The sequence below is a fragment of the Lacerta agilis genome, chromosome 1 (genome assembly GCF_009819535.1).
Source record: "Lacerta agilis isolate rLacAgi1 chromosome 1, rLacAgi1.pri, whole genome shotgun sequence".
NCBI lineage: Eukaryota > Metazoa > Chordata > Lepidosauria > Squamata > Lacertidae > Lacerta > Lacerta agilis.
In genome coordinates this window covers 95,253,929-95,270,107 of record NC_046312.1, presented here as the reverse complement: position 1 = coordinate 95,270,107, position 16,179 = coordinate 95,253,929, and the positions used below count along the sequence as shown (strand labels likewise).

The window sequence follows — 16,179 nt, the reverse complement described above, 5'->3', positions numbered from 1 at the left end:
ACCTTAGAGACCAACTGAGTTTGTTCTTGGTATGAGCTTTCGTGTGCATGCACACGAAAGCTCATACCAAGAACAAACTCAGTTGGTCTCTAAGGTGCTACTGGAAAGAATTTCCTATAACTATAGTTCAATTTGAAATCTGGTTTCCAAAGAAATCAAAATCTGACTTCCATGCATGTGAAAAGATAGAGCTGTATCAATGCACAATAATTCAGTTCTTCTGAAAAAAGTTACACATTGCTATAAATGTATGCAATTTTTTCCTGGTATTTATCAGCCAATTTCAATATTAGTTTTTATTTACCATGTTAGGGTAAGTTGGGTTTGTAATATTTGTTATTCTACATTTTTATGTGCTGGGAATTCCAATGCCTATAATCATATGGAGAAAGCTGAAATGCAGAAATGACAAGACTTAACAGGAGTTTTTAAAACTCACAGGAATCTCCCCACCCCCATCCCCACATAAATATCTTGTTCCCCAGGCACTTGCAGGATATTACTTCATAATCAAATGGTACCTCATTACCCAAATTTAATTCAAAAACTAATGAAAAGTTCTGCTTAGATGAAAATACTGCTTTCGGAATTATTATTATTGTTTTAGAGACAATATTGCCTTTGACATATTCATTTAGGGACTACACCAAGTTGGCAGAAATCCAATTCACCTTGCTTCTAAAGCAAATAGACCTTTTCTACAGGTTCTAAAAGTCAACTGGCAGAAAGTGCAAGATAAATATTAGTCAGTTTTAACCATCAAGCTATTCCCTTTCAAAGAGTCTCATGCATTTCTTAATATGCCCTTCAGCATTAGGATTTGCAAAATAATTTATCATTCTGGTAATACACTGGCATGCAAGCCAGCAAATCGGGCTCACTGCATTTTGTCATCAAAAACGGATTCCGTTTCATCTGTAAGAAAGCAATACTAGCCATGTTGCTGAAGCCATGTCACTTGTTTTGACACAGTTTTCCAATGCCTTTTGGCAGCAATCCATTTATTTGCTGGAGCACGCCAGCAATATAGACCACACACTATAATAAATAATGCAAGTTGTTGGAGTAAGAAAATTAGGTGAACACTTCACCTTGTGAAATAAATTGCAGAAATGAAATCAAAATGAAAAAAAGAATGAAATGCAACAGATGAGTAATAAACTTTTATTGTAATAATACTGGAGAAATGTTCTTAGTATGAGATGCAAGTATGACCCAGATCATATTTGTTACTGGCTTGAAGTTTTCAACCATTATCAATCCCAAACACTTGCTGAAAAATACACTGCCCCAGGATGAGTACAGCCTTCCATGTACACAGAGAAGCTACAGAATGGAAAGAAACACTACAGTAAGGGGTTCTTCACTTCCTCAAAAGGCCACAACAGAAAAACTCATATTGTATCTGGGACCAGCTATGTGGGATTACTACCACTAAACCTCACAGTACTCTTTGGAGGAACAGGAGTTTCAATATGCTCATAGAATTCAACTGTCTGCAAACATTTCTTTAGTTCAAAAGAAGCTGTCTGGTTTTTCGGGGGGGGGGGGATTGGTGTGTGTGTTGTGTGTGGTGTGTGTGTGTGTGTTTTGCTTTTTAAGTGAATGAAGGAACTGCTCTCTGTGAGCAACCTTGGCACAGAAAACACAGAAAACCTCTGATTCAGGGGCATGACCAAAACACAACACACACATCACTTTAAACATTCCAAATGGGTCAGTCTTAATGTATCCGTTCCTCATTATCTGTCCTTCTTCAAATATCGTCATCTTCTGAAACGTCCAAGTATGAATGTACACTCAACCAATTAATGAACAACTAACATTACTTTTGCACATGGTCTTAATACCTGTCAGATTCTCTGATGAGCAGGCATTTAAGAGTCTGCAAAATGAATGCAAACACAACCATGTGCTTGCTATCAAAATGTTATTATTATTTCCTAGTCTTTGGTGCTCATCTCTCTCTCTCTCTATGGGAATATCTAAATATTATAAGAATGGAGCTTCTTCCAGGAGTGCATGGATCTGATCCGCAACCACCCACTTGAGAACTTTGCCCAAGAAGGAGAGATTAGCAGCTAGCCAGTAGTTACTTAGATCTTCCAAATCTAGGGAGGTTTTTTGTGTGGAGTGGTTTTACCACAGCTTCTTCAAGCATGCAGGATCCCCCACTCACAAGGAGACATTATTCACCTCCCTGGCCCAGACAGGGAGTGATATGAAAGGAGCTTTTTCACTCATGGAAGAGCAGATCTGTATCCAATCCAATAAACTTTCTCTCCTTCAAGTCAGCTGAGTTAATTGCCAGCTATTCCTAAGCTCAGTTGCTTTTTAAAAAATATATAAATAAATCATTTTTACTTTAATAATAAACATAACACTTCTGTTAAATGCAACCTGTCATGCCTCTCAGAACATTATGCATTGTAGCTTTTATATTCAATCCATTCATTTGTTACATTTACTTTACCCCAAAATACTAGTCTTGTGATTGAAAATTCTACAGCACTCTACCTAAAATGATAAATTCAATTAGGAAAAAAGAGTTGATTTTCTGTAGGCTTGCACTTGAATGCTTGATACAAGAGGGATGAACTCAACAATACTGAACACCAGGTTTTACAAAAAGCAGCTACTTAGTAAAATTAACTGAACTGCCATGCTGGGTCAGTAGGCTTTAACTACTTACATCTTCACACTCTCATGTCGATGGGGACAACAACATTAAGCAATTACAAGCCATGCACAAATGGATGCATTCTTTACTGACATTAATTAAGTTCTCTCACAGCCATTTTTCACTCTCTTAGGAAGTGGATTATATTTTCTCATGGATCTTTAACTTTATGCTCCCTACAGACTGAGAAGAAAACCAGCATTTTGAAGAATTCACAGCTAGGTTGGAGAGCTTTCCAAACACCTACAAATAAATTTGAATGGATGTAAGAAAATGGAACTTCAGGACAGATTGTCCTTCAGAATGGCTATTGGATTTGACTTCTCTACAGCCAATACTAAACACTCAGGGCAATGCATCTTGATATCCACTAAAAGTTAAGCCTAATATCCAGCAGAAGCCTATGGAATTGTTACCTGAGTTCAAGATAGGAATAGTGTTTTTTATTATTTTTAAAAAATCTCTATTGGTGATTCTGAAAAACATTTTCGCATAGGTTACAGTCTACAAGCCACTTACGCTAAAGTCCTTTAGCTTTCAATATACCTACTTGTATATTGTATTATTGTGTCCTTTCAGCACTGTTATAAATTAGCATTGGGAAAGCAATGGATCTCGTGTTATACTATGAAATATTATCTCTCAGATAACATGCACAAATTAGTAAAGAACTGGTAAATCATGTTTGGCTTAACTGATATAAATGAACTGGTCATTTAAAACAAATGATGGTCCCAATTACAGATGCAAGATTGCAATATTTATTCACCTTTAGCAAGGCAGTGGCATTGATCTTCCGAGAAGATAAGACAAATTAGTACGCCTTTGGACCATTCACCAAGTTTGTAAACGGAAAAAAAATATTCCTTACAATCTAATCTCAGTCAATAGAGCAAGTGCATTCCGAAAATAAGCTTGGAAAATACCACTGGATAATGAAAGAGATAGTATCTCCAAGACCCACTGATTGGAACCATGCATGAAGATACTTCTATGGTTACACCAATGAATATATCCTAACTACCAACTTGTGGGAGCATCAAATCCTGTCAGAAGCAGCTGCAGGTGGATGCTTAGAGAATGGAGGGGCCTGGGAATTGACTGCAATTGTTGTTCAGTCGTTCAGTCGTGTCCGACTCTTCGTGACCCCATGGACCAGAGCACGCCAGGCACGCCTATCTTTCACTTCCTCTCGCAGTTTGGCCAAACTCATGCCAGTCGCTTCGAGAACACTGTCCAACCATCTCATCCTCTGTCGTCCCCTTCTCCTTGTGCCCTCCATCTTTCCCAACATCAGGGTCTTTTCCTGACTGCAATGCACAGGTGTAAATATTTAAATGAATGTGGCCAAGTTCACCCAACCTTTTCCATTTTGCCTCTTTATTTCTCTGCGTGGTTGCAAAACTTGCAACCTTGGCCCAATTAACTTGCGATGGGAGGCTTGCAAAAGAAAAATGATGCAATGAGTGGGAAGTGCCACAGTAGGGTTTGTACAAAGCTGAGCACCAACAAGTGACTACTGCAAATGTTACCATTATTGCATAGGGCAGTGATGGCCAAACTCGGCCCTCCAGCTGTTTTGGGACTACAACTCCCATCATCCCTAGCTAACAGGACCAGTGGTCAGGGAGGATGGGAACTGTAGTCCCAAAACAGCTGGAGAGCCAAGTTTGGCCATCACTGGCATAGAGTATTCATTGTAGGTAAAGGTGCTTTTGGCTTGTTTCCAGTCCCAAAGGGTAAAGTAAGGAAGGCTCTAGAAGCTCTAGAAGAAGCCACATGGGAGCCAGCAATGAGCCACATAAGAATATTGTGTTTATGATACAACCAGAAACAAAAGACTACAGAAGAATACCTGTGGGGAAAAGTCAGAAATGCACCAAAATAAAGATGGTTATTTGCTCTAAAAACATGCTTACTCAGAGTGGTGCTTTTTGGAGTGGGGGGGGGGCTTGTTCCTTCCACTTTAAGAAGATCCATAACATTTGAAAACCAGAAATGTTCCACTTGTGTGATTATCAAGATTTTTTATCCTTTCATGAATTTAAACCCTTCTATTTCTGAATGCAAAGCATTGCAGTTGTACACCCCAAAGATTTGAGAACAATCCTTTTCTGTCTTGTTTCAAAGGATCTCCACCAAATAAGTCAGCTATTGCATATTTATCATCGCATTATGTGGCTTTAATCTTACCAATTTGACTCACAGAAATGTTTGGTGGAGAACCTACGGATCAATGGATGAACATCCCAACAATGTAAATTTCACACCACCAGGTTATATTTGTTCCCTGCTGTGAAGGTATGTCCTTTATCAAGTAAATTAGGTCATTCAGAAGAAATATTTATTTTGTACTAACAGTTTCCCTTTTGGGGGGAAATCAATTCACCAGATCAATAGCTCTGTATGTTATCCTGTGACAGGTGTGCTCCCTCTCTCTGAGCAAACAAAGGTCTAAAATCTTATTTAGTGTATCACCATCTTAAGATTTCTTGAAGTGCCCTTTAGATATACCTCCAGCTGTGTGAAAGCTGCTGTTTTTTTGAGTCAATCCCATGTGACTATGGCCTGTATCTAAATCACACAACCACATGTGCAGGGTCCAGTCATGTGGGTCTTTCTCACAGAATCAATGATACATTTGACTCTCATGAAACCAACTCTGCTGGCATGGTTGTGGCTGTGAGACATAGCCCCAGTCCCATGTGATAAATACATGAAAGAGCTGCTGTCACACAGCTGGAAATTCACTTCAAGGACACTTGGCTGATTAATACAGTGGACTTGGGTCACACTTTAGCCTACAGTGGCTTGTAACAGTTAAGTGATCACTGTTTTCTTCTGTTTCGTACATTTTGGAGAGAGAGAGAGAGAGAACATGAAAAGGAGAAATATACAAAGGAAACACAGAGGGCCATTTAGTTCAAAATTAAAGGTGGGTCTCTAGCAGATGTCAGCAGCAGAACCCACATCTGAAACCACTGAAGGTCCAATGTAGACATTACAGTTCTAAACTGAGTGTCACTCCTATAAACTAAACTTATATTTGATCCAGGCAAATTAAGCCCAAAGCCTACAAATTTAAATTGGATAATTAAATAAACATTTAAGCCTCTCTCACCAGAATCAGTGGAATTCAAAAGTGTTTACACAGCTGCAGTGGCGTAGTGAGGGCGGGGTGCCCTGGGTTCCAGCCTGGGGAGGGTGACACTGAGCCACCCACCCACCCTGCAAGTGCGACTCCCAAGCCACCGCCCGGCAGCCCTTCCGCGCGAGCAGCCGCCACATGGAAGGGGTGCCAGGCGGCAGCTTGGGAGTCCGGGCGGACCGCACATGTCTGCACATGTACAGGCTGCTGCGGATATGCGCGGTCCGCCCGGACTCCCAAGCTGCCGCCCTGCACCCCTTCCGTGCGGCAGTTGCTCACGCGGTGGCTTGCAAGTCGCACTTGTGGGGGAGTGGCCAGGCGGCGGCTTGGGAGTCCAGGCGGACTGACTCCCAAGCCACTGCCTGGCCACCCCCCCCCGCAAGTGTGACTCCCAAGCCGCCGCAGTCTGCCTGGGCTGCGCTCCGTAGCACATGCATGGTGCATATGCTACGGAGCGAGGCCCCGCCCCCGGGGGTGCCGCTTGGCTTGCCACGCCTCTGCACAGCTGGTGACAACTTGCCTTCTAAATGAACGCTGTAGGCTGAAGCTAAATTTTAGAAACTTTCTGTACGTTCTTTGTACTCAGTGAGTTACTTGGATCACTCATTAGGTCTTTACTTATATCCAGGTATGGAAAGCACTGAAAGGAATAGTCCTGCCTTTGGAGAATACAACCAGTGAGACTGCCCTAATGGAGATGGTAAGACTACAACAGTGCAAACGAGAATTAAGTGCTTGCATTCCGCCCCACCCCACACGCTGCTGATGGTTGGTTTTGTTGTTGTTGTTGTTATTGTAGTCAAGTATTGATACAGCTAATATATGCCAATGTATTGTTTCTATATAATTTGATCAACAGAACAGACAGGTCAGAGTTAAAATCAGAGTTAAGGCTGTATCATGGAGGGCTGCTGTGTCTGTTGGGCAGGGTCAGATATACTTTTGCAGGTTTCTGTGATTCCAAAAAGCTTAGTGAGTACAGGGAATTCCGTTAAAGGAATCCGGCGGCTCTTTTGCTTTGTCCGAACCCCAGGTCTGGGGCTAGGGCCATAGGCAGAGCCCCCGGGACCGCTGGTGAGGGGGAGGCTTCGTCCCCAGCCTCCTTAACTCTCCCCAGCTGCATTCTCCCGACGCTGACTGAAGTCAGCAGCTGTCCCGTTTGGACAGATAGTCTGAACCAATGCCTACGCAACCACTCACCAAATTTGTATTTTAATAAAGTTGTGGCCCTAAATTATTTGCCAAAAACCCAAACCAAAATTTATGTCTCTGTGTTTAATCATTGGGGGGTGGCTTGAGGACCTCGACACGCAAGACTACAACAGTGCAAACGAGAATTAAGTGCTTGCATTCCGCCCCACCCCACACGCTGCTGATGGTTGGTTTTTGTTGTTGTTGTTGTTATTGTAGTCAAGTATTGATACAGCTAATATATGCCAATGTATTGTTTCTATATAATTTGATCAACAGAACAGACAGGTCAGAGTTAAAATCAGAGTTAAGGCTGTATCATGGAGGGCTGCTGTGTCTGTTGGGCAGGGTCAGATATACTTTTGCAGGTTTCTGTGATTCCAAAAAGCTTAGTGAGCCCCATGTTTAACCTCTGCACCTTTTGTATTCCTTAATTAAAGCAATAGGCTTTACACAGAGAATTCAGTACGTGGTTCCCTCTACAGGTACTTTAGCACTGGTAGGACCTTGGGCTTTATTCTTCAGTCTGGCTGTGCTCTGCACTATCTGCCAGTTCTTTTGCAAAATAAAAAATAAAAAAATCCTTCCAGTAGCACCTTAGAGACCAACTAAGTTTGTTCTTGGTATGAGCTTTCGTGCGCATGCACACTTCTTCTGTTTCAGTGTATCTGAAGAAGTGTGCGTGCACACGAAAGCTCATACCAAGAATAAACTTAGTTGGTCTCTTAAGGTGCTACTGCCAGTTCTTTGTTCTCCACAGACTTCCATGAGGCAGGAAAACTCTCTTAACTTTTGAATCCTCACTCATGACTTTGCCAAAGCAATGCAGGATTGTGCTCCACAATACACCCGAACAAAGTACATTGCAAAAATTGGAAATAAATACAGTATGATATGCTTTCTTTGGAGAGAGAGAGAGAGAGAGAGAGAGAGAGAGAGAGAGAGAGAGAGAGAGAAGGAGTTCAAGTGTCAATTTTTAGCACTTTTAAATTTGTTGTACCTGTGGCATCTTTTTACATCAGATTGGTTGGAAATATGGCACACTCATGGAATTAATCAGGAAGATCATGTATGCCAAGCTTCAAACTTCAAATAGCTCAACTGCTGCCATTTTTATAAACCTTTAGAATCTTGAGTCTTGTAATGGTGTAAAGTTGTTTTTCCTGCTTGCCTTAACTACAGGACCACTCTTGTACGCCTGTAATTCTAATATAGTGAAGTGGATGGGTGAATTAGTCTTTACTGTTGCAGGACTCTTAAGTGAAACGGCTCTCCAGTATTTCCAATTTAAAACAGAATAAACATTTGATTAAAGTTATTTACCCAGATAAATGCATGGAAATTAACCAATGCCAATATGCCAGGGTTTCATAATTAATTTCCAGCATTCCAGAAGTTGGCTGTTTTGGAACGCTTTTAATAGCTTAAAACTGGAAAATACCAAAGCCTTACTTTATGCCTTTGATAAAGCAAATGCACCTGGTTTTCCTAGTTGCTTTGTGTCAATCCATTCCCCCCCACACACACACTTACTTTCAAGTGGGTAGTAAGTTTCTGAAAATTTAGGGAAAACAAAGAATGTGTCACAAGGGCAGCTATATGTAGAAAAGAAATTGAGGCAAGGGCAATCCAGACAACCCCAAAAGCCGCAGAAAGCAACTGATGTTACAGAGAAAGTAACACTACTTAATGAAGATTCCTCTTGTAAATGATCTGCTGTATTTGTGGGAGGCTCAAACAGGTGACAAAAACAAATCCTTCTACATAGTGACAGAATAGATATCGTCCTTCAAACTGACGGAATAGATGATCAGCTTGCAGCAGGTGGACTGCTCAAGGGGGATGATGAGGGCAAACCATCTGCCCTAAGATAGACTTGCTTTGCCTTTGTAAACAAGTCAGTCCTCAGCTGTGATGCCACGCTCTTGCTATCTTACATCTCTGTACAAAGCCATATTTTGCAGGAGCAGTAGGTATAGTGAAGAAAATAGACAAAGATAAATTATTCATCAGGCATCTGTCTATCCACTTGCTTTTCTTCTGAATATAGAAAATTATTTGATTCTTGGACCTACTGCAGAGAGAGAAAGGAAAAGGAAAGGGGAGAAGAGAAACAAACCTTTCTGACAATTATCTATTGTGAGAACTGTTTGACAGTGGGGTCTCCAATTTCCCCTTTACGATTTATCTATCTATCTGTTATGAAAACCAGGGTATAAGCATCTTTATAAATTGGAATTTCACACCAGAAATGTTTATGGGCTTCCCCATATCCTAGTCTGACTCTTTCACTGCAGTGAATGGTTAAAGCTTCTCATTTGTGCATGAAAAGGACAGCCAAATCGCCATCCATTCTGGATCCTTTAGAATCGACAGCATAGATCAGGGGTTGTCAACCTATTTGGTCCATAAGCACATTTGCAAAACAGAAAATAGTTGCAAGCATCACACAACAACAAACAACAACAACAACCAATTCTATTGGCAATAAGAGAATGCCTCTTTCAAGGGGAAGAGACCCCCTAGGCACCATGGACAGCTCCTGCAGCAGCATGTGTGCCCATGTGCACCACCTTGAAAACCCCTGGCATATATGTGAAAGCAAATAATGCTACCTCCAAGGCTCTACACTTCTAATTGTAGAATCTGGAACCCTATATCCAGCATTTCATTGCAGTACAATCTCAACCTTCATTTCATACCAATTATTTATTTATAGGTAATACAAGTAATTTATAGCATACCTTCCTTTAACTTGTGTGTTTCCTCCAGTGTGATCTGGGCACAGTATACTTCCCGGACCTGTACCCCACCTCCACAAAGGGCTGAGCGCTTATGGTGTCGAGGTCCTGCTGTTCTAGGAGAGTGACGTCACATCCTTTCCATTCAGATGCTTCTCCATGAATATCTTGCAGAAAATCACAACATTAATTCATGTGAAAACGTGCTTGTTGTAAGTAGCTACAAATTATTGAGACTGCAATCCTAAAGACACTTGTTGGGAATAAATCCCATCAAGCACAAAAGGACTTACTTTGGATTCCTCTGCACGTCTTGTATTCCCCAAATCAAAACACAACTGCCAGAAAAATTGCTAAGGGAATAAAATTCCCAAATACTTATAGTTTATCTGTAAATAAGAAAAGCTATACATTTTTCTTTCTTTTTTAAAAATAACTCTGAAGCCTGATGAAAAAGCTTTAAAGGACCGAAACAGAATCCAGCTGGTGCCTTTTGTGCTCAAGAAAGGGGCTTTTGATCCAATGGTTGCTGTCATTAATAGACATGGGGCAATATTGCCCATTCCTTCTCCCTCTCTGTAGTCTTCAGTACCACCCAAAACAGTTTCAGGATACAGTATTAGGAGATCCCACAGGATAGAAAATGGGTTTTGGGAGCCATATGGGGTGGCTAAAATAACATTTCCCCCTCCATTAGCAGAGGTATTCATGGGATCTAATGGCCTCCCTCTGAGAAGCAGAGTCCACCATCTCTCAAGGAAGTCTGTTCCACTGTTCCATGAAGCAACTAGATTCATAAAAGCTCACTCATTTTGGAATTAAAAAAAATCTCCAGACCCATTAGATTGTTCAAAACTTTCTTCAAAACGTAACACAGAACCAGTAATTGATACATCCAAACAGTTCCATAAGACATATGCCTGTCAGCATCTTCTTAGGAATAAAACAACTTATAATCAGACCTGGTGAACATAGCTCTCTCACACACAGGCTCCATTAGCCTGCATTCCAGCCCCAAGGTACTGAGCTCCTGGAAATCCATTTACACATATTTACTCCCACTCTAGGTGGGAACAAAAGACCAAAGGGCAACTCCCTTCAAAATGGCGATTTGCAATTCAATAGGGTTAAACACTCACATGTGTTAGCTAGCAGAGAACAACCATAGTTAATTATCAACCCATGTAGGAGTTCAGATAGCTTAAAACAGCCCCATGGAAAATCACCAGGTTAAAGCCTTCAGTAATACACACCCAGGCATGCTCATTTCAGTGTGAATTAAACAATTATACTTAACAAGAGTAACATGGGGGACTTTGTCAAAAGCCTTGAAATCAAGAGACACTACGTCCACAGCATTCCCCTGGATCCACTAAGCTTGTAACACTATCAAAAAAAAAGAAATGAGATTCGTCTGGCATGACTTATTTTTTGAGAAACCCATGCTGGGTCTTAATAATCACAGCAGCCTTTTCTAAGTGCTCACAAATCAACTATTTAATTATCTGTTCTAAGATCTTTCCTTGTATCAATGTCAAGCTCACTGGTCAATAGTTACCTAGGTCTTCTTTGTTTGTTCACTTTCAGTCCTCAGGGACCTCACCTCCAAAAATTCTCAAAGATTATAGGCTATGAGATTGCACCTGCAAGCTCATTTAGTACCCCTGGGTGCAGCTCATCTGACCCTGGAGACCTGAATTCATTTAAAATAGCAAAGTGTTCCCTTACTACCAACAGGCAACCAAAAGCACCAACTCAATTCCACCCACTTTCTTCATATTCCAATAACAGGAACTACTAGTGTTGCCATTGGTTTCATTTTGCTTATTCAAAATATTTGAATTCCATATATAATAAAATATAACATAATCTCAGACTACATAAATTATGTGTGTGTAAAATGCACGCACACCCTTTTAACAGCCCTGGGTAGTACTAGGTGGGCTCAATTCGACCCAGGGTGATCTGGGATTGCCTCAACCAAATCCAGGTAAATTCCTGGTCAACTGAATTGGTCTGGGACCTGGCTCAATCTGGTGCACAGCCCTTGTTGTTGTTGTTCAGTCCGTTCAGTCGTGTCCGACTCTTCGTGACCCCATGGACCAACAAATTATTCCAGGCTCAAATTATTTACAAAAAAAAATGGAAAATAAGTTGATGCTTACACTGCTCAGCATCAGCTTAAATTATCCAAAGTATCGGTGTCTATTTTGAAAGGTCTTTAGGATTCTGTACTGCATGGAGATGCTTACAAAAATACTGATTACTTCTCATTCACAGTACTTTTAGATAAACTGCCATTCTCTCATTTAAATACACATTGTTTTGTGTGCAGTTGGAAAGACAGACAAAATTTATTATTAGGAAAAAGAAAAGAACAAACAAAGGAACCAAATCTCTACAATAAGCCTTCTTACATGATAAATATGACATTGTCCTCCCACAATGCATAAAATCAGAATAGGAGGTGTAACTTTTCGTAGATGTAACTTTAAAAAAAAAAAAAACACCCTTCCATAATGTGGTTTATCTTTCCTCCATACGGACAATTTCAATTCTGAATAAGTTAGCTGAACAGCAACAGGCAAAGTACTGTGTTTTGTTTCCCATCACATTAATGTCACATTTATCAGGGCTAAATGGAAACCGATTTATAACACCAAATGCTTAAGGGCAGGTACACACTCTCATTTAGTCACTAACAACTCTTGCTTTAAGTAGATGTGTGTTGATTTAAATTAGTGTTTAGGCAAATAAGCAAAGAGTCTCTGCAGGTGTGAACCCCATTGAAAACGTTTAGCATTGCTGAAGCACAGACAGAGAGCAGAATCAGGGCTGTGTAGCACATTTCTAAACTAGAAAGAGAAAACATTAGAAAAGGCAGAGGCGTAGCAAGTCCAGGTGGTACCCAGTGTGGAAAAGAGCACAAAGTTGTTGGGTGGTGGGAGAATTGAATAAAAATGCTCACCCAACAGTACGTAGCCCCCCCCCCACTCACTCGCAGACACAGACACAGGGAATAGCAGCAGAAATGGGACAAAGCATAGGGGCAGAGCGAAATCAGGAGCAAACAGGGGGTCAAGCCGAGCAGGTGAGCGAGCAACCAGCCACCACAGCGCCGAGCGAGGCTTCCTACTGGGCAGCGGGCCTCGGCTTGGGAGGTGCGGGGAGCATGCAGAGTGTCACCCCCCTCCAGGGTGGCACCCGGGGCGAATCACCCCCAACAACCCGCCCTTGCTCCACCCCTGTAAAAAGGTACAACAAAAGTTAAGGCTGAAATCCTATGGGCCATGGGAGAACATCCCAAGGGGCCTTAAGAGTATGGAGAGTGAACTTTGTGGGTGAGAAGGAAGTATGCCCACAGAGTATCCTCTTTTCATCTGTGGAAACATCTGCAGGTGTTTCCTCTCCTCCACTGCCAGGGGAGGTGTTCTAGGCAACTGTCTCAAGGTGGATCCATGGAGGCTTCAGATTTGCTGGATGCAAAGCCCTCCCTCTCCTGCAATGTGCTGGAACTCAGGTAGGCGCCATTGCCATTATAAGAGAACAGGGGAGGCGTTCATGGTGAGTTCCAGCACCTCTTTTTCTAGAAAAATAGCACTGCTGATGCTGACCAGAAAAGCACAAACAAGGAAGGAAGTTTCGGCACGATTCTTTATGTTTGGATAACTGAATTTTCACATAACAATTGAGTGGATAGCGGGACCCATGTGTAAGCAGAGAAGCACTTTCTAGTTAACCCACAAGTGTGGAATATTGATGTAGATCTGTTTCAATCTCTCCATGCCCTCAACCGGAAAGCAAAAAATAAAATAAAATAAAATGCCAGACAAAAACAATAGATATGAGGTTGGAGTGTCATGTAGAGTGGTTCTATGTCATACAGAGGATAGTCTTCTGAAGTCATCCTCTAGTTAAAGTGCTGTCTGGCCCAAGTCTGATGATGATTATTATTATCATTCTCTGCATATCTGACTGGGTTCTTTTTAAAGATTAAGTAGCATAAGAAGGGAGAGCAGGTTAGCACTTGGACAGCACACTTGGCACCTAATCACAGTCTTGCTTACTCCGGTGCCTTTCTATGTATCATAATTATTTATAAAGTGGCATCTACACATATGCACATTTATGCAAATCTGTACCCTGCCTTCTTTTTAGTGATGCGTTTCCTCTTTGGGGTGATGTGCAAGTGGCCACCCATACAACACATCAGACACAACAAAATACTTCAACCTTGGACCATTGTTCATGCCTCATATTTTATGTCTCCTGCTATTGACAAAAATTGTAGGAAGATGCTGCAGATACAAATTTCTTTCCACGCTCCTTAGCTGGCAGCTGGTGTATTTCAGTCACATGACTGTCATGCGTAACAACTCATTGTGCACAGGGAACAAAATCAGCCATGCAATCTACCCTTTTGTCTTACTGATTGACATGAATTGGGGATGGAAAAGTAAAAATCAGCATACAAGAGCTTTCTCCCCCTGCAAGATCTAATCAAGCAACGTTTTTTGTTGTTTTTTTTAAATGTAAGTGCCCTCTCTCTCCTACTGACAGCAAGACATACATGGATGATGAGCAGGCTGCTGATTTTGAAGTAACACAATTGTATAGTGCACATCACACTCATGACCTCTGCACTGTTTTTCCCCCTCAGAAAGATTTCATAAGTATTACACCACCTGCTTCAGAAGAGCCAGGAGCAGATAGCAAAATTCAGGGCTCTTTTCAATACAACAATAATCTAAGTCTATGAAACTTTTAAAAGGCACTTGAAACTCCAACCACTCAAGAAAAACTTCTACCATTATGATAGAATGCAGACTCTTGAAGCTAAATCACCAGATAGAAATTAAAGAAATGAACTAAATACAAGCACCAAGCTCAACAATGATATGACCAATCCTAAGGAAATATATCTATGAGAGGCTAATCATACATAGCCAGAATAGGGCAGTGTGAAACAATGTCCGGGCTGAAATCGCTGAAATGTTTGGGAAACTACAAAAAGCTTAACAACTTTGTCCAAAGAAAACCAAAACTAAACTTAATGTGTCCGGATTTTCACTTTTGATATAAGGCAACCACTAATCTATAAGAGCAGAAGTCACTTCTGTGACTATCAGCTACAAAACTTGTCTGCTAAGAATCCAACCACCTGCCTACATACAAAACAGTATATGCACAGTTGTGCATATTAGAAACTGCAGGGTGGGGTGAGGCGGGAGTGGCAGAATAGAAATCATTTTGAGCATGCTCCTCTGTGCACTTGACTCAGAAAATGACCAGATTCTCTCCCTTATGCAGCTTTGCAAAGCATAGGTGCCCAGCATGCTGCTGTAGCAGCTTCCATTCTGTAAACATGAATCTGCATGGCTTCTAAACCTATAAATCTAATATTACTGCCTGAAAACAGTGCAGCTGAACCACCCTGCTACATGACCAGCTGCTATAGGTGACTGCTGTTTGTTGTTTGTTTGTTTGTTTGTTTAACCACGTCAAACTGCATAGCAGGTTTCAATTAAATACCCCTTTCTGTTCTCCCATTGCAAACGAGTAGCTAGATTTCTAGCCCACTACACAAACCTTCACTTACATTCAAATCCTAACATGAAAATTTCATCTTGACAAACTTTACATTTCCCTGGGAACATTTTCAGACACAGCAACAAACCATAGTTCATCATAACAAGGTGGCAATGAAGTGAGTCAAGACTGCACACACCTTCCTGTACACATGGAATATAAAGTTCCTGGTCAACTTCACACCAGGTACCCTGTAGATCTGGAGCTGGATTTTACATGGCCACAGCCTCCCCTTTGATGCCTCTGCCCCTTCTGTCCATCTTCTGTGTCACCAATAGGGCTGTCAGGACTGATGCTGGCTGGGGAAAGGAATAGGAATAAAAGAGGCAGACCGCAGAGAGCAGCTCACCAAAAGCTGTTGACTTCCTGTCCCTATAACACAGGAGCAATGATGTCAGGTGACCTGTTTCTGCGTCCACAGCTTGCTCAGTGTTCTCCTAGCACTGACAAGCAGCTAATAGTTGGTTCTTGGGAAGCACTGTGCAAGACACTTTGCAGGCACTGCCATTCAGCTGGCAATCAGCAAAGCACTTTTCATCCAAAACCCACCTTTACCTGTCATACACCTGATGGCCTGTGGGCTTGGCAGTCCCACCTAGGACCACCTAAGACGGTCTAAGACAAGCAATTTATGTGGCTGTATTTCAAGTCACTCTTGCTCTCGGTGCTGACAGAGGGAATGGAGAGAGTAAAAATGGGGTTCTCTTTAAAAGATGCCACAAAGGGAGTCAGAGAGAGTGCACAACATGCATGCACATGTACAGACATACACACAGATGTACACACAAATCTGCACTGATGCATGCCCTCACTGTGAGCTCACTGGGCCA

At 41.5% G+C, this 16,179-nt stretch overlaps 1 protein-coding gene across 1 annotated transcript in view; it reads right to left on the bottom strand.

Annotated features, from left to right (window-relative positions):
- THSD7B (thrombospondin type 1 domain containing 7B) overlaps positions 1 to 16,179 on the bottom strand; it is a 352,151-nt gene that overhangs the window by 192,099 nt on the left and 143,873 nt on the right. Inside the window, 3 exon segments of the mRNA XM_033164079.1 lie at positions 9,764 to 9,868; positions 9,871 to 9,910; positions 9,912 to 9,927. Of these exon segments, the coding sequence (XP_033019970.1) occupies positions 9,764 to 9,868; positions 9,871 to 9,910; positions 9,912 to 9,927 (161 nt within the window).